At 45.9% G+C, this 24,549-nt stretch overlaps 1 protein-coding gene across 1 annotated transcript in view; it reads right to left on the reverse strand.

Annotated features, from left to right (window-relative positions):
- MID1 (midline 1) overlaps nt 1-23,653 on the reverse strand; it is a 144,019-nt gene extending 120,366 nt beyond the window's left edge. The window contains exons 1-2 of the mRNA XM_004612178.2: nt 23,529-23,653; nt 13,908-14,623 (exon numbers count right to left, since the gene is read on the reverse strand). Coding sequence (XP_004612235.1) covers nt 13,908-14,567 — 660 coding nt within the window. The 5' untranslated portion in view covers nt 14,568-14,623; nt 23,529-23,653. The remainder of the gene's footprint in view (nt 1-13,907; nt 14,624-23,528) is intronic.
- Between the last annotated feature and the right edge of the window lie 896 nt (nt 23,654-24,549).

The following is a 24,549-nucleotide window of genomic DNA, read 5'->3' on the forward strand; positions in this document are numbered from 1 at the left end:
TGTAATATAAAATGTCTTTAGTGGGCTAGAGGGATAGTACAGCAGGGAGGGCATTGGCCTTGCATGCGGCCAATGCAGATTCCATCACTGGAATCCCATATGGTCCCCTGAACACTGCCAGAAATAACTAGTGAGTGGAGAGCCAGGATGAACCCCTGAGCATCGCTGGTGTGACCAAAAAAAGAAAAGTAAGTCTTTAGGGACTGGAAAGATAATACAGTGGGTAGAGCATTTACCTTGTACGCTGTTGACCTGGATTCAATCCCTGATATCCCATATGGTCCCTTGAGCACTACCAGGAGTGATTCCTGAGCCAGATGTAAGCCCTGAACATCAACAGATGTGGCCCCAAAATAAAAATCCAAAAGTAACCCAAAGAAAAGTCTTTAACAGAAATGTTATGGCCTGGGTTACTCTAGCTCAAAAAAGTATGGGAACCCCTGCTTTAGTAGAACTGTCATTCCATTATTAATATTTATCAATTAAATATAAATTATTAACAAAATAATCTTCAGCATGCAGGCCTCTCATAGGAATGCAGATAAGGAAAATGTGCTCTAGTTAAGAAATATTACTCTAAGACACTTGTCATGACTGACATTGACTTAACTTGGACAGAAACTGGGTGTGTTAGAGAAGTGCCTTCAATAGGACTTTCTGAAGTGGAAGAGCATATCAATTGTTGCTAGACTTGTGGTCTACTATATGAGTTTCCACTCAATAGCTGTGTGATCTAAATCAGTGGTTTGCAAGCTTTTGCCTAAGACTCCTAGTCAGCCAGTCACCTGTTTAGGTATGGTTTCACTGACATGTGGCCATGCCCATTCTTTGAAGTATTGTCCATCGCTGCTTGCCCACTAAGGAGGTGCTGAGAAGTTCCAGCAGGAACCATACGGCATGGACGCTGATATTTAGCAGCTAGCTGGCCCTTAATATGCTTGCTGACTCCTGCATTTAGGAATTAATGTGTCTCAGTTTCCTCATTTATAATTGGGCAAAATGATACCTTAGAATCTCTTGGGGGCACTTGGAGGCAAACTCAGGGCCCGAGCTACACCCCAGAGGACTGGGCCCCTGGTTGAGGTGACCTATAGCAGCCTGGGAAGACCACAGGACTAGACAACAGTGAAGCCCCTCCTAGCTTGGGGCTTTCCATGATTTCAGTCTCCTGTGGAAAACAAAGTATTTGTCTACAGGAACAAACACTTGCAAACACTTGGAACTGATGCCGAAATAGCTTTGGCCTCCTAGTTGATGATTCCCTTCTGATTTATGTCATTCCAAGTCTCTGACTTGAGGCGTTTAGAATCTACCGTTTTGCATGGATAACAATGCAGAGTTATGTAAAAATAAACAGTTCCTTTGCAAGACAGATCTAAAATAGACTAACAGATTTAACGAGGGACCTTTGATCTATGGAAATAATTCACTTGGACTAACTCACAGTTAAAACCATTAGGCATCAAGTCGAAACCATTTGGGTGAAAAAGAGGCCGCAGGCAGCTCTCTGCAGACTGCCCACTTGGTAGAAAGCCCTGGGCTGGCACTGAAATAGGCGGCTACACCTGGAAGGTAGCTGTGAGCAGGAGCCATGCAGGGACTGGGAAGTCTTGGGGATGGCAGATAATATCAAATGCACCTAAGTCATGTTTGGGGAAGGGATTAAAGACGATTTCATCGGCCTTTGGAATTTTAAACATTGCCGCAAGAGCTCGAAGGATGGCATGTGCGGGCCCAGACCGCTCAAGCTGTGCTGGGGCCCTGGGGTGGAGGAAGCCTGCTGTGCTCAGAGTCTTGGGGCGGCTGCCAACCTGTCGCTTGGGGTGTTCACAGATGGTAGGAGGGGGACTCTGCAAGGGCTGAGCTTCCTACATTGCAAAACAGACTTGGTCGGGGAGGTCACGCAAACAAGTCCCTGCCTCTGAGAGCACACCTGAGCTCTGGCCTTTATGTCGCCAGGAAGGGGGCTCCAGCTCAATGCAGGGTGGCTCAGCTTCGGCACCACTGATGTTTGGAGCCAGATCACTGTCACCCGTGGGGCTGTTCAGCATGGAAGTCAACCATCAGCATCTGGCCCTTGATCTACCAGGTGCCAGCACGGGCCCTTTCACCCAAGTGGTGATCATCAAGCGATAGTGAGTTGCTTAGATATTTTTAGTCTACCTGCTGTCATAATTTCTTATCATTCTGCCTCAAGGTAAGATTGAGGACAACAGTTCTGAGCCAACCAGGAACCAAATGTATGCACAAAAATGAACAGACAAAAATATGTATAGCATAATATTATTTTATCCAGTCCTTTGTGAATTACAAATATTTTATCACCTCTGCCTGAGCTAAAGTTTTAAATCAAATTGTTTCTTAATGACACTTGCTCAAAAAGAAATCACAGAGGAGCAATTTGTAGATTCAGAAAATGAATGCTGAGACCTAAAAGGCAATATTTCACTTGCTTATATATTCAAAACTCTAAAGAATGACTGGTGGGGTATAGTTTTACTATTTATCTGATGGGCAAACTCTACTGAAGCAGTCGAGATGGTAATCTGATTAAATTATTACAGGTTGTTCCATGTGTTTCAACAAGCATTTGCCTCCGATAAAATATTTGGTTGCTTTTTAAAGTGCTCTAGTCATTACGAAATGAGTAATCAGAAAAGAAATGTAAGATACAATCACTGGGTTTAAGAAACAGACAAATTATTGAGGTGGGAGGGCCTATGTCCAAAGAATAATTGTGAAGGAGCAGGGGATACTGAGCAACTATGAAGGGCAAGAAAAGTAACATGACATGTCTAAGATTACGGGATTTTGTGGAAAATTAAACTAAGGGAGTCCCTAGTGACCTTAAAGTTGGTCAATTGAAAATAAGACAGAAGTAGGCTTGTGTTTCAGGAGCAAAAGCCAGAATCTAATCCCAGTACCCATGCATTTGCCCAAAGCCAGCAACACTGCAGTCCTACAAAGAAAGGAGGGGAAAAATGAATTTTTCTTTTTCTTCATTTTTCCTTCTAGAATTTTCTTAGTATTAAACCTATGCACTTTAGATGTGCATTGTTTGCTTTAAGGTCACATAAGTTTGAAATTATGTAGGTGTCAGCTGCACGAGCTCATAAATCAACATCTGTGTCTATGTTCATCACCCAAACCTAGCTTAACTCATCACCAGACATACAGCCTCTCTTGCTACCGCGTAGAACACATAGTGACTTTCATACCACAGGAAATGCTGCCATCGTGGCACACAGGGATGGAGAACCATAGTAGCCGGCGACACCAGCCATCCATGGGCCATGGCTTCCCAGGGATCGAGCATTAAAGTCCTGATGAGGAAACAAAGCTTTAAAAAGTCAATTCAAAAGTTTTCCTTAGCCTAAATGCACAACTCTAAAGTGGTAGGACCAGGGCACCAGTGAAAATCAGACTTCCATTCTGCCTCAGACCAGTTGAATCAGAACTTGTATTGGGTTCATAAAGGTTGGGGGCTATACCAGGGGTGGGGGGATGCTTTGTGCTTCAGGAATGAGCCCAAGTGGTGGGAAGATTGAGGATGGGAATGGCCATATGTTGTACCAGATTTGATCTTGGATGGTTAAATGCAAGGCAAGGCCTTAACCTCCATACTATTTCTCCGGTCCTCAGAATCTGCATTTTAATAAGTCCCAGTAAGAGTCCCAGGGTACCTTCATGCTAAAAAGTTCTGGTCTTTGCTCAAAACAGCCAGTGTTGGTGGGGGAGAAAAGAACCCTCATCCCTTGTTAGGGGGAATGTTGTCTGATTCAGCCTTTATGGAAAGCAATACAGAGATCTATCCAAAAACTAACAATTCTTTTATAGCCAAGCAGTATCACTCCTTGGCATCTATTCTGAAAACACAGAAAACATTAATTTGAAATGATATGTGTTCACCTATATTAATCACAACACTTAATACAAGAGCCAAGATATGAAAACAGTCCAAATGCCCACATACGAAAGAATGGATCATGGCACATATACACAATGGAACACTATGCAGCACCAAGAAAGAACAAAATGATGCAATTTGCAGTGATATGGATGGAACTAGAGGGTACCATGCTGAGTGAAGTTAGAAGGAAAGAGACAGAGACAAAATGATCTCACTCACAAGTAGTACTTAAAGATACACAGTCAGGGAGTAACAAAGGGCCCAAGACAACACAATGAGAAAATTTATGCCCAAGGGGAGAATTCATCCACACAATCAAGCTGGGAGAGGATGGATGTTGGGGTACTTGAGAAAAGGTGGGGACACAGTGGTGCATGAGAAACCATTATTAATAGCATTGTAAACTATTTGAAATGTCAAACTCATAAGACAAGACTCCAAATTTACACATTCAACCAGGGCAAATAAATCATCGTACTTCAAGTGATGAAACGAACTTCAGGACCGTCAGAGATTCATTCACTGCTTCCTCCACAATATCACATATGCAGCAGCTGATGAATACTGAATAAACAGCATCCCTGCCCCAAAATACAAATTATTCCAGATGGTTCTCTATATTTCAACTCTGTGTTTTTTATTTCTTCCTTTGATTTATATCAGAACAACAAAGAGCTCATTTTCAATCATAGTCATCACTTCGGAGGATACTAGTAGGTCTCTCAGACCTGGGATCCCTCAGCTCAAAAATTACAACGTCACACAAGCACTTTTTCTTATTTTTAGAGGTGGGGCATTTGGGAGACTGAGTTCCTTCTGCCTAAATCAGAGTTGGTCATTAATCGGGGCTAATATCCAGTCCCTGGATCTGAGCCTCAAATTTCCATTTCTTTAACCAGAGTTATACTATTTCATTTCCTGTGGCCTTAACACATTCAGGGAGGTTTTTTTTATACTGAGAGTCTCCCACCCACTAGACACTGGGCTAGACATTTTGACCTGTATTATGTAATTTAATCCTTCCAAGACCCCTAATGAGCAGGTATTATCATTCCCATATTTTATTTTTGCAAAAGATATATGGTTGTTCCAAGGATCAAGTAATACTTGAAAGTGCTTTGCAAACTGTCAATCTGGAGATTTACAAATACTAGTTATTACTCTTGGTAATGGCTGGTTCTCAGTGTTGAATCAACAAATATCCTTGAACTGCATCTCAAAACAACTGAAAGCAGCATTTTTCAAGTCAACCAACCCTGGCCTACAAGATTTTCTTTCTTGAAAAACAAACGGAGGCAGCAAGATGACTTGGCCTTAATATGTTTTAATTTTTAGAATAAAAGAAAAATTGGGGCTGGAGTGATAGTACACATGGCCAACCTGGGTTCGATTCCCAGCATCCCATATGGTTCCCCAAGCACCACCAGGAGTAATTCCTGAATGCAGAGCCAGGAGTAACCCCTGAGCACTGCTGGATGTGACCCAAAAAGAAAAAAGAAAAGCAAAATCAAAACTAATTCATTGAACGAGCTGAACGATACAAATGGGATAGATCATTGTTTGCTGGAACCCTCTAAAGATGATTTAGCAATCCAGGTCAAGAGACACACTCATCTGCCTCCCAGTTCCCTAGGTGGGGCTTGTAGGCGGTTCAGTTCTTCCAGAAGCAATAGGCCATAGGAAGCATGAATTGGAAAACTGGCGCATTTCACTCCTCCCTGCCCCGAGTCTGACAACACCATGAGCAACTAAGCCCCCACACGCCACGTCAAGGGTCAAAGGACGAGGAAACAAAGCTGTCTACCAGGTCAGGATGTTCACCCTGATGTCTAAGTGGGTAAAGAGCCCGGAACAGATAAAGCAAGCACACTTCCTCCACGTGCCTCTCCTAAGGGCTTTCTAGAGATGAGCCCTTTCACAGTGGAAATGACCCAAGCTGCTTCTGGGTCAGGATATCTCCCTGACCTGTGTGCTCCGCTCAGGAAGGAAACGGAGACCTCCAAGGGAGCACTGAGGGGAGGAGCAGTCCAGCTGGTCACCGGTAGACCTTGAATAAGAAAGGGCCTGCCTGGGTCTTATCCAGGGTGGAGTCTGGCGCCCTGGCCCTTCCCTGGCACGGCAGAGGAACGCTCAGCAGGAACATCCTGCTTCATCCTCTCTCAATTTGGCTTGGCACTGTGATGTGCTTTTCCCTCAGTTTTTCAATAGGAAATTTCCAGCAGGCAACACCTAACTCAGTGATTTTTGACTCTTCCTCATAACTCCCTAATGGACTGAGCTCCAAGGTGGGGGCCGGGGTGACCAGGGGCTCTTTCCAGTGCCCTTTATCTCCCGTCACATGTCATAACTAGGCTGAGACCAGGGAAGTAATGACTTAGCTTTGTTATTCATTTCTGCATTCCCAGAGTTGGCCCAAGGCTTATCTCATTGGCTCTACACACATGTTCTTTGGTTCTTGGGGTGAATAAATAAAGTTTTTTTCTTTTTCAAAAGGCAACCTTTCATAAAAAACAGAGATGGGGAAGATCGTTGAGAAAGGCAAATGGATAGAAGATTTTTGATGTGTCCACAGTTGTGGTAACAGGAAGCTAGTCTACCTTTGCCAATGTGAATACAAGCCATTCTTCTCCTGACCTCCCCCGTTCCGGCAGTGAAGGAAATGTGAGGCAGAAGATAATGGGGCCAACCTTTCTCATGTCCAAGTGGTGCTGAAGAGAGGACAGGGAAGCAGTACCCCAAAGCCACTTCCAGGGAGAGCCTGTGAGCCTCAAATGCCACAGAGCTCTTCTCCTCCCAGCCAGAACCAGCACTGCCCCTGGCTTTGTGCTCGCAGCTAAGCAGCAGCTAAGAGGCAGCCAAAGGCTGACTGCCTCCATCCTCCACCCAGACTCTGAAGACAAGCAACCCCTAGCACAAAAGCTGGTTAGCTGACAGCGTGATTGGTAGGGGCTGCCTACGTGTCAAGTCCCCTCCATCGGTCACATCTGACAGTCGCAGCATAGCCCAGATGCTTCTCTTGCCAGGAAACAGTCACAGGACCCCTGTCAACACCTGGGGGGCTGCTTTGAGCAGATACACCAGAACACAAGAGACTTGCTCCCCTCCATGCACTTCCAAACGGGGCTGGTTGGGAAAGCCCTTTCCTTCAGTGCCCTGCGCACTGTCTCTCCGAAGTCCACTTACAATTCAGCTGGGTTTAGAAGGGACAAATGGGAAGGTTCCACCCAATTATAATTTCCCTGAGGTCTGTTCAAAAGTTCCCCCCTGTCAATCAGAAAGACACATTGACCCTATAATCATTGAGTAATTTGTGATGCTGTCAGGAAATCCATGATTGGATTACACCAATGCGTGTCTTTAAGGCGCCCGTCAATGCCCAGATACAATAATACCTCGTGTTCCAGGAACACTGACCCTGTGCCAATTACTGCGCGAGGCACTTGACAAGCTTTCTCTTTTCTGATGAGAAAGGCAAAAGTGTGCATTCCTTTGTGGGTTTTAAGGCCGTTCTCATGGGTACGTGAAGACCTTAGGGGTCAGGTACTAAAGCCCAAAACCTAAAGCGAAAACGTTTTTCAGTGGATTTTCAAACTGCAGCATTCTCAGCACTTTTTCAGACTGCTTATGTCACACACCAAGAAGAATGTCTTCAGTTAAATTCACTTTCTCGGGCTCCTCACAGCCTCCTACTTGATGTCAAAAGTATTTACTACTGGGCTGGAGTGATAGCGCAGCGGGTAGGGCGTTTGCCTTGCATGCGGCCAATCCGGGTTCAAATCCCAGCATCCCATATGGTCCCCTGAGCACCACCAGGGGTGATTCCTGAGTGTATGAGCCAGGAGTGACCCCTGTGCATCGCCGGGTGTGACCCAAAAAGCAAAAAAAAAAGTATTTACTACTGTTTTTCAAAATAACCTCACTTAGGGGTTAGAGCAATCGGATAGTGTGTAGGCATTTGCCTTGCACATGATGACCCAGGTTCAAGCCCCAGGACCCCATAGGGTCCCCCCAGGAATGCCAGGAGTGATCCTTGAGCAGAGTCAGGAGTAATCCTTAAGCGCTGCTGGGTGTGGCCCCCAAACCCATTTGGATTTGTCAATGACACAGAATGAAAAAGCCTTTTGGCAATCACAGCTCTCAGGGAGAGAAACACAGCAAAGGTAGTTTCAGCCACTTGCAGTAGCTTTCAGTTGTGAAGTCAAAACAAATGGTGCTTCTTTCCACAAATCCCAACTTCAATGACAACACCCTGCACAGACTCCTTGCTGATATCTACTTATGGGGCCTACTAAAAGCAAGTTAGTGTAGAGATGTGAGGAGCTCATCTTCTCTGTGGTATCATCCTGCGGTCACCGGGGCCCAACTAGATAAAACCAGTTCTGGGCAAGGGGCCTGGCCCACTTGGGAGCAGCCACCCTCCTTGGCTCAAAACAGGGCCACTTCAAGGAGTGACCTTGAAGCACCAGGCTCAGGGCTAGGAGGAAAACTGGGGACATTGGTGGAGGGTAATGGTGTTGGTACTGGTGTTGAAACATCGTACACCTGAAACTCACTTATAAATAGCTTTGTGAGTTTTGTAATTCACTTTTGTAATTCACAAATTCACTTGTGACTTTGTGACTGTTGTAATTCACATTTGCTTCAATTAAAAGCTGAAAGAGAAGTAGCTTCTTCCATGGTACGTGAGCATCAATCCAAAACCACATCTCTGAAGTCACTTCCCAAGCTGGTGGCTGGATGCTGACCCAGAGCTATGCCAGGTGTCTGTGAACAGAACTGAAGCAAGGAGACTCAAAACCTCACAAGACCTCAGGGAAAGGTGGACAAGCAAGGCCATGCTGCCAGTGCAGACCCTGCCAACTAAAGCAAAGAATCATGGGAAACACTCAGAACAAGTAGGCTGCATTCCAGCCCTAGTTCAGAATCATAACCCTGCTGAGGCAAAGGGGGCCGTTCTCTTCCTACTTCCCAGCTCCAGTATCCTCATCTGGATGCTGGGGCTAAAATACCATGAGCTACAAAATAGCATCCAGCGCAGCAATGTTCCTAAAGCCTGTGGTTGGAACAGCACCTGCCTTTGGCAACTCAAAAGGCTGGAAGAAACTGTATTTGGAAAAAAATGGCTGGGAGTAGTAAGCACAGCAGTCTGCTATGCCCGGGGAGGGGAAGAAGGGCACTTAGGCCTGGCTCTGAGAGCCAGTCCGCAATGATGCCTCCTATTCCTTCCACATCTTCAGGGGCAAGACTGAAGCACACAGCTTTGCAATGACAGGGTGGAGGGTTCTGCCATGTAGGTCACCTTGCCACCTGAACCATCACAAAAAACAAAAGTCTCTTCAAAATCCAAAGCATCTCGTACTCCTTGCCTCAGTGTCGTTGCTGGCAGTCATTGACATAGCTGTTGGCAGTCACCCGAATCCGAATCCTTCTGATCGCCTCATTTAACATTTCCTCCTGAACATGCCCTTTCTATCAGCTTCTCTCCAACACAAAGTCACGTCAGTGCCACCCTGCGGAGATCACATAAGTCTCCCACGCCCTGAACCTGCGGGGAAGGCTTTGGGAACCTCCCATCTACACCACTCTTCCAACGTTTGCTCTCCTGGCCCCTCCGTTGGCACCCTGTGCTCCAGCCAGCATTGTCTGGAAGTGCTAAGCTGTCTTGCCAGTTCCTGCCAACAGGTCTCTGCTGGCCTCGCTCCCAAGAAACACCTCACTCTTCTTTGATGCATAATCCCCCTATCTGTCAGGGCAGCTTAAATCCCACCACCCTGCAGCCAGGTTTCTTGTCTACTCAAAACTGGTCTTCTTCCTCCTCCAAATCCCAACCCATCAATTCTGCACACGTCCATCAACAAGTGTTTATTCATTGTTATGCCTCTGCCCTTTGCCAGGTGCTTTAGAAATAAGACGACACAACTTCTTAAAACCATGACATGGACCCTTATCTCACACATAAATCATACGTGCAGTGGTTCAAAAGGTTTTGACAGAAGCCCACGCCTTCACCATCACACCATCGCTCCACCTGGGTTTGAGCCGAAGTTGCGATGTCCTAACAGAGTACAGGCTTCCTTTGTGCCGAGGGTTACTTGCAACATCTTAATTTGTACCCTAACATTTCTCTGCAGATAAGCACTTTACTAGTCTTGTTTTACAAAGGAGGACAAGGCAGCCCAATGGCTTAGAAAGTGTGCCAAGAGTTGCATTTGTTTATACAGCCACAACATGTACTGTGTTCTTAGCAGCACATGCTCTCAGAGCGTATAGAAAATGCTTCCAATAATAAGAAATGATACATTCCGATCTTAAGGTGAAGGAAAAAAGAAGAAGACTCGTTAGAGGAATAGATGGATCAGAGGAAGAGAAGAATGTGGCCTTTCTTACTATTAAAAACATTGGGAAATGTGGGCCAGAAATATAGTATAAAGGCTAAGGCACTTGCCTAACATAGGCTGTGGCTGCAATCCTAGTTGAATTCCTTGCACCACATATGGTCCCCTGAGCATGGCCAGGTGTGGCCCCCAAAACATACAAAACAAAACAAAGGGAAATGCAAATCAAAATGACAAAGAGATATTACCTCATACCAGTGAGAAGGGAAAGGGAAGGGACAGAAAAAGAAAACATAGAGAAAGCTTCAACATACACAGCTCAATCTTCACTTTGAACTCTCTCATGGCAAATAAAGTACGAGACTTTCACAACTGGTAAATGAAACCCAAACGTGAAACCACATGTCTGTATCTCCAGATGAGAAGGATACAGAGAAAGGCAGAGACGACAAAATGACCCTGGGATGATACAGGAACACAAGCATTAAACAAGCACATTCAGACAACTTTTAGTGTAAGAACATCAAAAACAGTGCTTTGGAGCATTAGCATCAGGGTCATGCTGAAATTGAAGGGCTAGGAAAGGGCAATTGGTTTCAATTCATATGTTTTTATAGGTGTAATAAGAGAAAAGAAACCCGAGGGCCAGAGCGTTAGGGCACCTGCTTTGCTTGTGGTCATGGACTGGGGTTCGATCCCCAGCATCTCATATGGTCCCCTGAGCACTGCCAGGATTGTCAGGACTATCCTTGGAGCAGCACTGGGTGTGCCTCCCCCCAGAAAAGAAATGAGAGTTCTGACAATGTATGTTGGAACACAAGAAAAGGAATTACTGCAGTGTAATTCCTTGAAAACTCTGGAATGCATTACATTAACTTCTGTGTTTTGTGGTTCACAAACCAAACTTTTAATCCAAGTTTGGAGGTCTGAGCAGTTGCTAAATTTCAATTTAAATGATGTAAAAAGGTCCACATTATGATATGCTCCATTTAGAGACTTACACATTTGGCAAGAAGGCTTTCTCTTTTAATCTTAAGAGTTCAGGAAACACTAGCTTAATTTTCTTCTTTGGTATTTCAAGAGTGCTTCTGATGTAGAGTTTCTGAAAGCACGAAATTACTGGCATGGCACTATTTCAGATGCTATGGGTGACTTTATTTGCATGTATTCTACGTGTTGGAACTTTTATTATGCCAAGAAAAATTTTAATGTGCAAAATTATATTTGAATTTCTTCTAGAAATATATGTATAGTAAGACCCAAATTAGTTAAAATGTCTCCCACAAATTTAGTATTTTTTTGCAAAAAGTAATTATTCATCATGGCATCAAAGAATCCCCCTCTTTATACAATAAACTTCAATTAATGGAAGGAAAAAATATTTTCATAGAAGGCACTGGAGTCTCACATATCCAAGTAAGTGAAATTTCAAATTTCTCCAGGCATCGTTGCAAAACTATTTCTATACAAAGGCTAAAACCCATGAAAAGCACATTCCAGGGTAAGAGCAGTGGCTCTGTGGTCCCCTGAGCACTGAGCACTGCTGGGAGCGCCCCCAAAACAAAAATAAAAACAGAAATATTGAAAGAACATGTTTACCTTACAGACCAAAATAATGATTATCATAAATATGCAAAAGACCACACAACCTAATGGATAAGCCATCTGACATCGGCTCAGGAGATTAACAGGAATATACTTTATTGGCTCTGATTCTTTCTTCACAACCCAGTGTCTATTGCAGTTAGGCGTTTCAAAAAGCAAGTCCATATGCTCATGAATGTGTGATCACTGAAACATCCCAGGCATCCATGGTCTTCTATGCTGGTACTTCTTTACTCTAACTTATAAGTGGCATGTTTCAGAACAAACATGTGAAGCCACGGTTTTTTGGTTCAATGGTAGCAAGCATGTCTTGTGGAAACCAATGCTGATGCTGCTGAGTGGCTATAAAAGGACTTTTGGTGCTCTAGCTGCTGTTTCTATGCCTGCTTTGTCATCAGAAGATAAAATTATGACATGGTTAGTCACCAGGTGCTCTTATTGACATTCTAAAGGACCACTAACGCATGGGCTTGTTTAGAAAAGTTTCGATTTCATCAGTAAAGAGGCTACAGAGTAGTTTCCAGAAGTCTGGAGTGTTAGGGAAGTAATGAATAATCACTCAGTCAGTGACAGCGCCCAAGGAGCGGAACTTGGCTACCAGGTTTACGGAGCAAGTCTGGGATGTGCTGAGGAGACATAGTGGTGCCTTGGTAAGCGGGTGTTGGAGATGGTGCTCATCTACTCAACGGAAGAGTTCAGAAGGGCAGGAGGAGGGAAAACTCATCTCATTTCTGAAGCATTGCCTTTGCTCTCACTAATTTGAGGTGGGGTTTTGGCTAAGTCCTTGAACTACTTCCTCTCCCTGGGTAAGCCTGTCTTAGCGCTGTTTGTCACTGCCCTGTGCAGGAGGCCAGTCCAGGTGAAGCCTTTGCTGCCCAGGTGACATCAAGAAGCTGAACCTTCAGTTCTGCATGTCAGTTTCCCTCAGGATCACAAGGAACAATGAAGCCAAACCACAGATGTGGCCTGGGGTCCCATTGGCACAAACTCAACTCTAAGGTCCTGGCAAACACATTAGAGTGAAGTGACAAGTGACAAGAACCGTTTGTTAAAGGTGATGTTGGGCTCTGTGGGGTAAGAACCACTTAAGCATGAGATTCAGTTTGTTTGTGTTTCTCCTGAGAGGACGGGACTGCGATATATATTTACTGGGAGCTCTTAATTTATACTTCCTTTCCTTTTAATTGGCATCTTGTGATCTAAAATTAGCCACTGAATGGCGGATCTCACTCTCCGAGCGCTCTCTCGGCTGAGTTGTCAATAATTAGACCCACCCGGCTCCTGAAGTCGAACAGGCATCTGGAGTGTTGGCCCGTCTCTTCCCTGGCGCATTCTACTCAGATTCAGAGAGGGAGGTTTTAATCTGATGTACAGTCATATTCATTATCGTTCCTCAAGCTGGAATTAGGTTAATCATTTCATGTCAAAAGTGAGGTTCAAGCCATCGTTTTGCCTGGGACCTTCCTGAATAAGCAAGCTAGCATGGCTAGGAATTCTGTGGAGAAACCGGAGCTGGCCGAGCGCTCTAGTTCACCAAAAAGTTGGATATCATTTACAGTAGGAAAGAAGGGTCACGTGTGCTCAGATGCCTCACTTGCTGCGGGCATTCCTCTCTCTCTCCTTGGCTTTGGGTAGTAATGGGATCCTGGCACAAAGGCAGTGAAATTCATTTACCCCGATCAGTAGAAAATAAATGCCGCCCCACAAGATGCCTGAAGCCCAACTTTATCTACCCTTCGGCCTTGTTTTCTCTCTCTCCCGCCCTCCCTTTTCCTCTCCCCCTCGCCCCCACCTCCAATTGCAAGGATTGAAAACGATCCCGACTTTGTGGATTTGCCCTCACCTTGACAACGCTGAAATTACAAGCAGCAGTCAACTTTTACAAGATACCCTTATTGTGTAACATTTATAGGCTGCCAAAAAGCATGCTACAACTCATCAGATAACAAAGGTGAAGAACAAACCTTCACCTGCCACACAGCTAGCAGTGAATACACTTTTTATTTCCATGACATTCACTGGCAGAAAGGGGTTGGCTTAAGGCGGATCGGACTAACCTTCAATTTGTCATAGCGCTCACTCAAAGCTGCCACCTGATGATCTCGGTGCCGCCCAACCAGTTTACACAAGGCACAGATTAACTGGTCATCGGTCACACAGTACATATTCACCTTCTCATCCTCATGCTCCAGACACATCAGCCCCCGAATGTGCGAGTCCGGAATTGGCTCAATCAGACGGTGGCCCGTAAAGGGCTTCTTATTCGGGTGAGTGGCTTTCAGGCACTCATCACAGTAGGACACTTCACAAGTGACACAGGTCTTCACGGCATCCTGGGCAGGATCCTGGTCACAGAACTGGCAGAGCACTTTCTCGGCGGAGGTCATGGTGTGGGCGTCGAAGGCACGCTCGCGGCGGGTCTCGCTGGGGGAATTGGGACTGCTCACAGATGCTTTCTGGAACCTGTCGATGATGTTCTGCAGCGTGACGTTGCGCTTGAGCCCGTCTAGACCGCGGTGGCTGAGAGTGATGACATGCCTGCAGGTGGGGCACTGGAAGGCGGTGATGGACTCCACAGACTCGTTGGTGGCACAGTGTGACACCAGGATGCGATGGGCACAGTTGAAGCAGAGGCTGTGTGCGCAGGGCAGCAGGAGAGGGTCCTCGAAGAGCTCCAGACAAATAGGACAGGTCAGCTCCGACTCCAGTGTTTCCATCTTCAGGCAAAGCTCTCCTGGATCATCAGCAAAATCCAAGGCAGCTGATCAGCTATCTGGAAACACGGTAAGATCGGATTAGGTGGAAAGGTCGCTGGGGTTGGGGGGCCTGTCAGTGTTGAATGCATCTCAGAGTAATTCCAGAGCCAAATCCTGGGAGTGGGGAGTGCCTATATTCTGGATAATCCTTTCTCTTCACTCTGCAACTGGGGAGGGCGCACCCCAAGTCAGCACTCTGGCAAACTCTTTCTCCAAATCCCAGTCTCTAAAAATGGCAGTACTATTTTTCCCCCTGCAGTTTTGTCTTTTGAAAGGTCTTAGTCCAAACTGGCAAGTTACTCAAACTGTCATTTCCATCATTTGTATTTAATCACAATAATCTTATTGTATCACCGCCAAGTTTGGCCTTGCATTGAAGACTAAAATGAAGACACGGTCATTAATGAACTATGGAGTCTTTCATAAGTGAAAATTTACAAACTTACATGTTAAGTTCTGTGTGCTATCAGAATTTGTGACTATGCAATAACGAATCAGGCTTCCAAGAAGCAGAGAGGCACTTATTGTCGAAATGGGCATAAAATGTGCATGAAATCAAGTGCAGGATTTCAGTGGAACCAATAATGCTTAAATATGGGATGTCAGTTTCCAAAACATATCCTGGGGGAAAAACCCCACTGACTGGCCCAAAGAGGATTGTTATAGAGATGTTTCTGGCAGGTTTTTGTTACTCTTCTAAATAATTTTATTGTTGAATTCAGCAATAGGACATGGATAGGCAGAGAGATGCAGAGACAAATATCCAGGGGCCATTTTAGGGGCCACAGTGAGCTTCAGAATCAACAACTAAGGATGATTCAGTTCATCAGAACAAGGATGTTTGTGGCTACCATATTCATTTGACAAGTTATAACAGTGGTAATGGTTACACTGTAGAAATCAGTACTAAGTGGCCTCTGAGAGACTCCACACAGCCCTTCGGTGCTAAAAGCTCCCATCAAGGGCTTGTCACTGGTGGCAGCACAGGGCAGGGCTGGCCAGTGTCCAGCCTCACACTCAGAACCATGTGTTGCCCGGGGCATGGCCCTCATGAGCTCTGTTACTCCCCTGCAAGCTGCTGCTTTGGTCAATTCTCGCCTGCCTTCCCCTGAGAAAGAAGAGGGGGAGGAAGGATCCCACATAAATCTGGTCTGTTAAAGGAGAAGACGCCTGAGTGCTTGTTAGTGGGCCCGGGAAAGCAAGCATCTTTCCTTGAACCTTCTGTCTTTCAAGGCCATTAGCAGAGGTCTGGGGAGAGGGCTACAAAGGGCAAACACAGATGGATGGAAGGGCGGCCTTCAACTAAACCTTCTCAGTACTATTTGGGAGAAGGCAGACTTCACCTCCAAAGCATGTTCAATGATTCTGACAGTCACCCTTTTTGCACTCATGGCTCCATTTTTTACCCAAATCCCAACCTCTAGAATACCCTGACCCTTTAGGAAACAGCATCCATCAGAAATACCATGTGGCATCTTGTTAAAATAATGTTCTTGTTCTCCACTGCCTGGTAACTGATCATTAAAAGTGACAAATATGTGCTCAATTGGCTAAAATTTAAAAGAACTCCTGATTTCCTGGAAGCTGATTCCTTTCTCTTTCAAAGCAGGCAGTTGCTGCAGTCAACTATAAGAGAAAGAAATAATGGGCAGCTGAGGCCAGAAACATTAAAGCCTGCCCATCTTTCCCCAACCTGCAACGGAAACCCAGTGCTAGTGTGAGAAATGCACCGACCCCCTGGGTCCCACTCAACTCTTCCAACAGAGGGCTTGGAAGAAATGAAAGACTTTTTACTTGTTAATCATTACACTGCAGAGTTATTGCTAAATTAAATTTCTTCTCTCTCTCCACCAGAAACATGCATGTTCAAGGAAAACCATGGAGTCCTTTGGTATGCTTTGTTGTCCTGTAAAAGGAGGACAATGCCCACCACCAGAGCTCAGGAGAGGGATGGGTGTCCTCACATCTGGGAAACTCTGATGACTGAATTCTTAGCTAGGCACCGTGGTCCCATGGTCCACTCGGGATTGCTACAGGTAAACGCACTGCTGACCTCAATGGGAACTCTGATGTTTACTGAGTGCCAAGCTCAGAGGTGGTTTGAGAGGCCGGAACCCACCACTTCTACTCACTGACCATGGACCACTACATTGACATGGATGAACACAAGCGCTTTCTAATGGGTCTCCTGGGTTTGGCTCCCTCGTGCCCCCACTCTGGTCAACCCTCTACTCCAAGTTGCCAGGCAAGGGCAACAGAGCTGCCTCTCTTCCGTTCGACCCTGCAAGGGTTTGTCAAAAGCACCAGAATAAAACCAACCCGAGGAAACAGACTCAGACAGTGACCTCATTTCCTCCCATGCCACGCCTGTTTTGCTCGGGCACATGGACTCCTTGTGATTCCTCAAAACATGCCAAGCATGTCCCAGTTCCCTCTTACAAGGTCGTTGAAATCCACAGGCTGCTCTGGAGCTGCTTTCTTTGTGAATTCCCTTCAAACCAGCTCCTCTGCTCCCACAACCATCACCAACACAACACACACACACACACACACACACACACTCTTTCTCTCTCATCTTGGCAATCCTTCCCCACTCCAGTCTGTTTTTCCTTAACACTATCCCTGAGTTTCTTAGTTTGTTCACTGCTCTCCTCCTCCCTACTGCCCGACTGCGAGAATGGATGCTCTCTGAGAGCCGACTTTGCAATGCAATTCTATAATGTATCGTTGGTGCCTGAAAAGTGTACTGTGCATGCAGTAGGCCTCCAGAGTTCTTTGCTTTGAGTCAGTAAATGTACCAATGCTAGGGCTGAAACTAAAAGCAGACAAACAAAAACCACCAAGCTACTCTCTTGATAGAGTCTTACAGAGGTCAGCAAACTGTGTCGAGGAAAGGCAAAACAGATGTTTTTGGCCTCGCAGTCAAGTCTCCGTTACAACTACTCAATTCCACCGCCATCACACCCAAGACATAAAGGAATGAGTAGCTATCCAATAAAACAATATTTGTAAAAGCTAAAAGCAAGCAAAATTGGGCGGCAGAACCTATTCTGTTGAACCTTTGTGCTGGAGACACATAAAGCTAGTGAAAATGCAGAACAAAACTTTCCACTGGAACAGTGTGAAGACAATGGTGGGTGGCCAACATGGTGTGCATGGAGGAAGACAGACACACGCGTGCAAGTTTCCATGTAGAGGGAAATGAGAGGGGATAGGAAGTCACCCCGATATGAGTGGGTGAGTGCTTAGAGGCAATTAATGGGAGCCTGCTCACACAGCTGCTGCTCAGAACTGGAGTCTTTTCTACTATTGCCACAGTGCTTGGCCTGGGGCTTGGTGCAAGTATCCACACGGGAAAGTCAGTTACCTGTAGGAGGTGATGACAAAATATCTACATGCAAAGTGCGGTTCAGTTTTCAGAATCCTCCACCCATTTACTGCTGAAAAAAGGGCTTTGATTTGATATACTCTACCCCATTTTTCCATTTTGATCTAGCTTTTCCTTCATATTGAGATAAAGATTTTGTGAAGTTACTAGACAAATCTTAGCTCATAAACATGCTGCCATTCTTTCACCTAAAAATATAGGATAGCTATTTTCTAGCTTTCTTTAATGTACCATTTTTAGGGAAATGAAAGCACTGTTCAGTCTATCACCAAATATCAAACTTAGGAAGCCAGAGTGATAGTACATCAGGTAGGGTGCTTGCCTTGCACATAGCTGACCCAGGTTTGATCCCCAGCACCCCATATGGTACCCTGAGCCTGCCTGGAGGGATCCCTGAGAACAGAGCCAGGTGTAAGTCCTAAGCAGCCTGAGTATAAACCCCAAACCAAAAACAACAATACCAAAACAAAACAAATGAAAAAGAAGTATCAAATTTACCCCAGGTGCTTGGTTCATGGAAAAATAACGGTAAAACTTGACCTCTACCTCAGAGATCTTATGGTCCATCCAGAGAGAAAACATACGAACATGTAACATGTAACATGCAATGTAACAAAAGATGTGTGCCAAAGTTGGGAGGCAAGGACAGAAAGAAGTATCTGAAGCGTGCAAAGTGCAGTGGTTTTCAGAAGATGAGCAAGGCTTCAGTAAGCAGAAGGAGGTGGGGGAGACTTTGAACAAAACATATCTGTTTTCTCCCAATTGTCTAAATTCCTGTCTTAAAAAAAGCACAAAAGTGTGTGTGTGTGGGGGGATTCTTAGTCTTAACTACAATGGAAGGAAGTCCCACATGCATATCATTGTCAGGATATTCTATAGCTCAACATTTTTTCTGAATGGGCTGATTGGTCCTCATTCTGAGGAGGAAGTGGGTAATCATGGGAACTTCTTTTAACCAACTGGGAACGGCAACTATTCAGAGCTTACGCCACTGTGCACTGTCCACTGTAACCTCAAACAGGGCCTAAGGGAGTGGGTGGAATGAGAGTGGGTGATCCAGGATGATGGGCAGCTCGGGATGTTCCCAAGCTAGGTGCCCCTGGGTGAGTGTCCATTCAGATGTTCCCTCCGATCCTAGCACTTCCGGTACCCACATCTCTGAGCTGGGGTCTTTCATCCTGGTTTGGGACTAGAACCGGCATGGGGTGTGCTGGATGCAATATCTTTTCAAGACTTACAGATTCAGAACTTCTACATCCAGTTGGGTTTTTTTTTCCCTTTCAGTTTTGGGCCACACCTGGTGATGCTCAGGGGCTACTCCAGTTCTGTACTTGGGAATCATTCCTGGCAGTGCTCAGGGGATGTTGGGAATTGAGCCTAGGTTGGCCACATGCAAGGCCCTATCCACTCTCTCTGGCCCAGATTCAGGAGTTCTGAAGAAAGCACTTCCTTAAGACAGAAAATGAAACTAAGATCTATCTGGATGCAACATGTTGATGTGCCATTTCTCTCCCTTTCTTCTTTCCCTCCCTCTCATTCTGTGGATCACTGAAACTGTGTTTTCCTGGTTTTCCTCTCGAACCATTGCTGGCATCTGATAGCTCATCCAAACCCAAGTGTTTGTGAAAGGTATGGCTTTCCATCCCAACGCCATCACAGCTGGCTAACGCTTCGTGCGCTCCCTCTGAAAGCTCCAGATGCACACCTCAGAGAAAACTTTAACATTCCCCATCCCACACTCACAAGGCTTTGCTTCATTTCCCAGGAGCGTGCCAAGTCAGGACACGCCATCTCAAATCTGTCTGCCCTGTAAGCCTCCTGACATCCATGGTGCTTCCATTCTCCTCCTCAATAGATGTCAGAGACTTACCACATTTCTACTCCTCTCTCTCTTCGAGGGGCAGAACAATGATGTGCAAACCCTCATCCCTGGAACCTATGACTACTTTAGGTTACAAGACCAAAAATAAATAAATAAATAAATAAATAAATAAAAAGTTTCCGGCCCTGAGATGGAATGAAGGCATAGATACAGGCATACTGATGGCTGAGAAGCTGATCTTGAGAAGGGGTGAAGCCTCCAAGTGGGACCTCAATGCCAGCATGGGACTCCATAAAATTGGAAATGGGACAAAAAGAGAAGGGTTAGAGGATGCACTGTGAAAAGGAGTTGGTCGGCCACTGCTGACCTTCAATAGGGAAGGGGCCACAGCCCAAGAAATGAAGGCTGTCTCTAGAAGCTAGGAATGGTAAAGAGAGAAACACAGATGCCTCCTCCTGCCGATACCTTCATAGGAGTCCTCAGAGACCCCCCCCCCTCAGACCCCAGACTGAGAGGGCTAGTGAGAGCCATCCAGTCCACGCAATTCATTACAGCCTCAATAGGAAACTACACTCTCCTCAACCCAAGCCAGATCCTTAGACATGTGATGTTCACCCTTACCCTCACCCACGAAGCACCAACAGGAAAGCACACAAAGGCCTCCTAATGGGATTTCTCCCCTGACACCCTCGGTTTCATCTCTGTGACCTACGACTGGCACCACAGCTTTCTCCGATCACTTCTCCTGATCTGAAGCAACAGGCAGCTCCGTGCTGCCCACTGGAAGGAGGCGGACACCGTATCTTCATTCTCCGAGATGCCCTTGCCCAAGTCCCAAACTGCCTCTGCACCCTCACACCCCCAGCACCCCCACTGTCCTCCTGGAGTAGGACCGCTAAATGAGAGCATCTGCTGCACCTACCAGCTGCCTTCACTTGTCTGCTTAGCGGCCAATTGGAGGCTAATTGTGAAGAAGCGGCCTGAGCCAAAGAAGCCCGTCCTCCTGGGAACTCTACATGCTAAAATCTGCAGGTCAGACACTCTTGCTCTGGGGAGCTAGGGACAGTCAATAGCCCAGAGGAGGAGAGCTGGCAGTGAGGGCCTCCAGAATGACAGGAGCCGGGCCCCCAGGCCGTGGCTGAGGCAATCTGGTGGATCCAGGTTCCTGGCAGATGGCTCTCTGCTCTCTTTGGCACCAGGTTTCTTGACTGGGAAGTGGAGGTGGGCCTCCCCAGTGGGAAGGAGGCTTCCTTTCCTTTCACTCCCGGTACAAGATACGGGAACAGCCTGAAGGACAGAGTTCCCAGTGGCCCAGCAAAGAGCTTGCACTTTGAGTTCAAGATAAATTTTGGGCTGAATCTGTAGAGACCCTTATGGGTTATGAGTATAGGGCAGGGAGAGGGAAATTGAGGGGGCTCATGTCTGTTGCATTCATATGTTTCACCCCCGTTTAGAAAAAAAAGGCCAAATTAGTGACCTGAAAAGTGACTGAAGAGAAAACATGCCCTCTCCCCACCCTGACCTGTCACATCTGTTCCCACCATCTTCCTCTGTTTCTCGTTCTCTCTCGTGGTCCCTGCTAAAACACAGCTAAGAGTACCTGCACTCAGAGGAAGCACATAGAATCCTTGCAAGGGTAGTATGCACTGCAAGGGTTCATGGCCCAACCAGTGAGCTGGCTTTCTGGTTCAAAGTCCCAAGAGTCTGGAAAATGTTACCCATGCATTAAGGATAGGACTAAGAACTAGTGGCTCCATAGTGAGTGTGGCCTGTCTAGTTCAGTCACCGTTAGAAGGAGCAGATATTTCACTGTCGCCATGTCCTCCATGAAGGCTTGGAGTCGTAACGTCTTGTAATAGAGGCATTAACATTTCATGCATTGACTAAACCTGTCTCTCAATGCTTCCCTACACCCATTCTGTCTAGTCTGTTTTCTCGTGGGAAAGTCTTGCGTTTTTCTAAGATTTTTTTTCTAAATTACCAACACGTAAGTGAGCTGAAAAGCACCAACAACTGATGTTACATCAAGCCATGTAAAAACAGTTTGCAAAAGAAAACACCTAAAAGCCCGATGAAAAAGACAGGGTCCACGAGGCCCTGACACATCCTTAACGAGGTGGCAACGTCAGAAACACAATTGGCTCTCCATCACCTATCTTCACGTGACTAATATTTAGTTGACTTAATGCTGCCTGGTATTTTGCTATGAGAGCAGCCCTAGGACAGAACCCTAAGTAGAATCTCATTTCAGGGCTGTGGGAGGGTGGATTTCTCTTGGATCAGCAGCAATATAGACTTGCAGAGGATTGAGAGCTTGAGAGGTGTGAACTGCTGAAAACCAAGCTCAGCTGGTGAGGCAGGGTTTGCCACGGGGACCAAGCTTCTCTCTCAAATCAAACAATGACCTAACGAACCCCCTCCCAGGTCTGGGTGCTACAGCCAAGTTGAGTTCCCCACAAATAGAGGATTTTAAAGAATATATTACAAGTACTGGGATTTCTGTCCACAGACTGATTCATGATTTCATAACTAACTTTGAGATAAAAAAAATCTAGGTAATGAACACAGCACCCAAACGCTATTTCACACCATACTGCACTTGCAGGTTTGAGAATCAGACTACAGCATACGAAAATAAGGCTCCAAGGCATTAAGTGAAGGAAAGAGGGGAGCCGGAGCTCCCCAGGAAGGCAATGGTATTCTGACAGACTGGAGTCCACAAAACTTGGCTCTCTCCCACCCCGAATTAGGCTGGGAGCAGTCAAATTGTAAGGGAGTCTTAAAGCAACAGTGCAAATAGTCCCTGGGGTAGGAACAGGTGGGGGAGCAATCCCCATCTTCTGAAGGTAATTCCTCTGAACGCTCACCATAACGAAACCGGTAACTAGCAGCACACTTACACTTGTTCACGTCATCAGTGACTGATACAAATTTCTGTCAGATCTTAGGGAACCAGGGGAAACTACCAGCAATGCACAGTGGCCAGCTGATACGGATGGAGGCACAGCCCTCAGGTTGTAAAAGAACTCCTGAGTACAATCGATATTTTTCAGAATATGCCATTTCATATTTCTCCTCAGGAACACTGAAGCTACAATATCGTACCTGAGACCTGACATGAGAAGCGCTCGGATGGCACCGAACACCCACCGGGCCAAGTCTGCACCAGCTGAATTACCCTGTTCACAAAACCCTTTCTGTCTGTCCAATCCGTCTGCAACATGCTCATTTTTCAGTAATTGGATCTTGAGGACATTCTTGAAAATAATCACATGCTCTCTTGACCGTGCAACCTGATTAATAATGAATGAACATTCCTGAAAAGAATCACTTGGAAGCGGGCCCGATGTCTTTAGGGACACGCAGGCTTTAATGATAAAAATTAAGGAGAAGTGGAAGCAAGGTCACACTGTCTGGTTATTTTAATTGAAACCTAGTCTTCCCAATTTACTGAACAGAATGCTTAAATACACCTTCTGGACCTCATTTCTACAAGCAGACTAGCAAAGAGACACAAATGACAATGCAAGAAGCAATGCTGAGGTTGCGAGGGACCACCGCCCAGGCCTTTCTGCCCCTAACAGTCTCAAATCCAAGTCATCCCACGGAAAGGCTGACAAACAGGTTAAAAGCAGGAAACAACACTCTCGTCCTTTAGAGTTCTTTTAGCACCGCTCCAGAGTCTTACAAAGAGATTGCAGTGAATACCCACCAATGGACTGCACCCTAGTTCTTTTTGAAGAAACATCGCCGTAAGCAGAGGATGGGACCCACGAAAGGATAGACAGGCAACCAAGACCCGTTGCGGGTGGCAGGCAGTGCTGGAGCGGTCCCGTGTGTCTGTGAGAGCGTCAACAGTGAAACACAACAGGAAAATCGACGCGACAATTCCAGGAAGGCCAGCTCCACCTCATCCACCCTGCCAGGGCTGCTGAGCTGAAGAATCAAAACTCTCTCTTGCTTTGCAGCTGCCTTTTCCACAGACCCCGCCGTGACTTCCCCTCGTCCAACAGCATTCAACTGACGAGATGACAAGGCAGCTGGGGTCAGCCAACACCTACTGCCTGATCCCCTCCCACCCTCAATCATGACTTGGCACCAGAATTGGTAACCTTGGGGCTTAGAGGGACCTGCTGAGGGTCAGTGTTCCACAGCCTCACACACTGTCAACAGGAGCCAGCCTGCCAGCTGCCAGGGTCAACAAGGGGTTTGTCCTCTGACCGCAGCAAGACCCTCCCTTTTGGTGCCCTCATGGGCACACTCGCTTTCTGCTCTGCTTTCCTTCTAACACATCTCCACTGTGTCTCTCGTCAAATTAAAATAGAACCTCCAGAAGAAGTTTTTTCAAAAGGTGACACTGGGAAAAAACGTTTCTTTTCAAAATTTTCTTGGTATTTGGAGTGAGGGGGGGTCATGTCCAGTGGTGCTCGGGACTTACTCTTGACTCTGTCTGTGCTCAAGAGATCATTCCTGGTGGGGTTCAGGGGACTCTATGTGGTGGCAGGGAACAACCAAGGGGTGAGCCACACACAAGGCAAGCACCCAGAGAGAGAAATTTACTTATCTCTAGACAAATTTATTTGGCTTATGTAATGGAAGACACACTAAATCAGATATTTTATCTTTAAAAACTGGAAAAATTTCAGTTGGAATCTATCATCCGAATAGTTGAAAATATATAAATGAAATATGTACCTATGCATAAACACCCCAACAGGTTTTACAGACATGTC

Source organism: Sorex araneus, chromosome X (genome assembly GCF_027595985.1).
Source record: "Sorex araneus isolate mSorAra2 chromosome X, mSorAra2.pri, whole genome shotgun sequence".
NCBI classification, from domain to species: domain Eukaryota; kingdom Metazoa; phylum Chordata; class Mammalia; order Eulipotyphla; family Soricidae; genus Sorex; species Sorex araneus.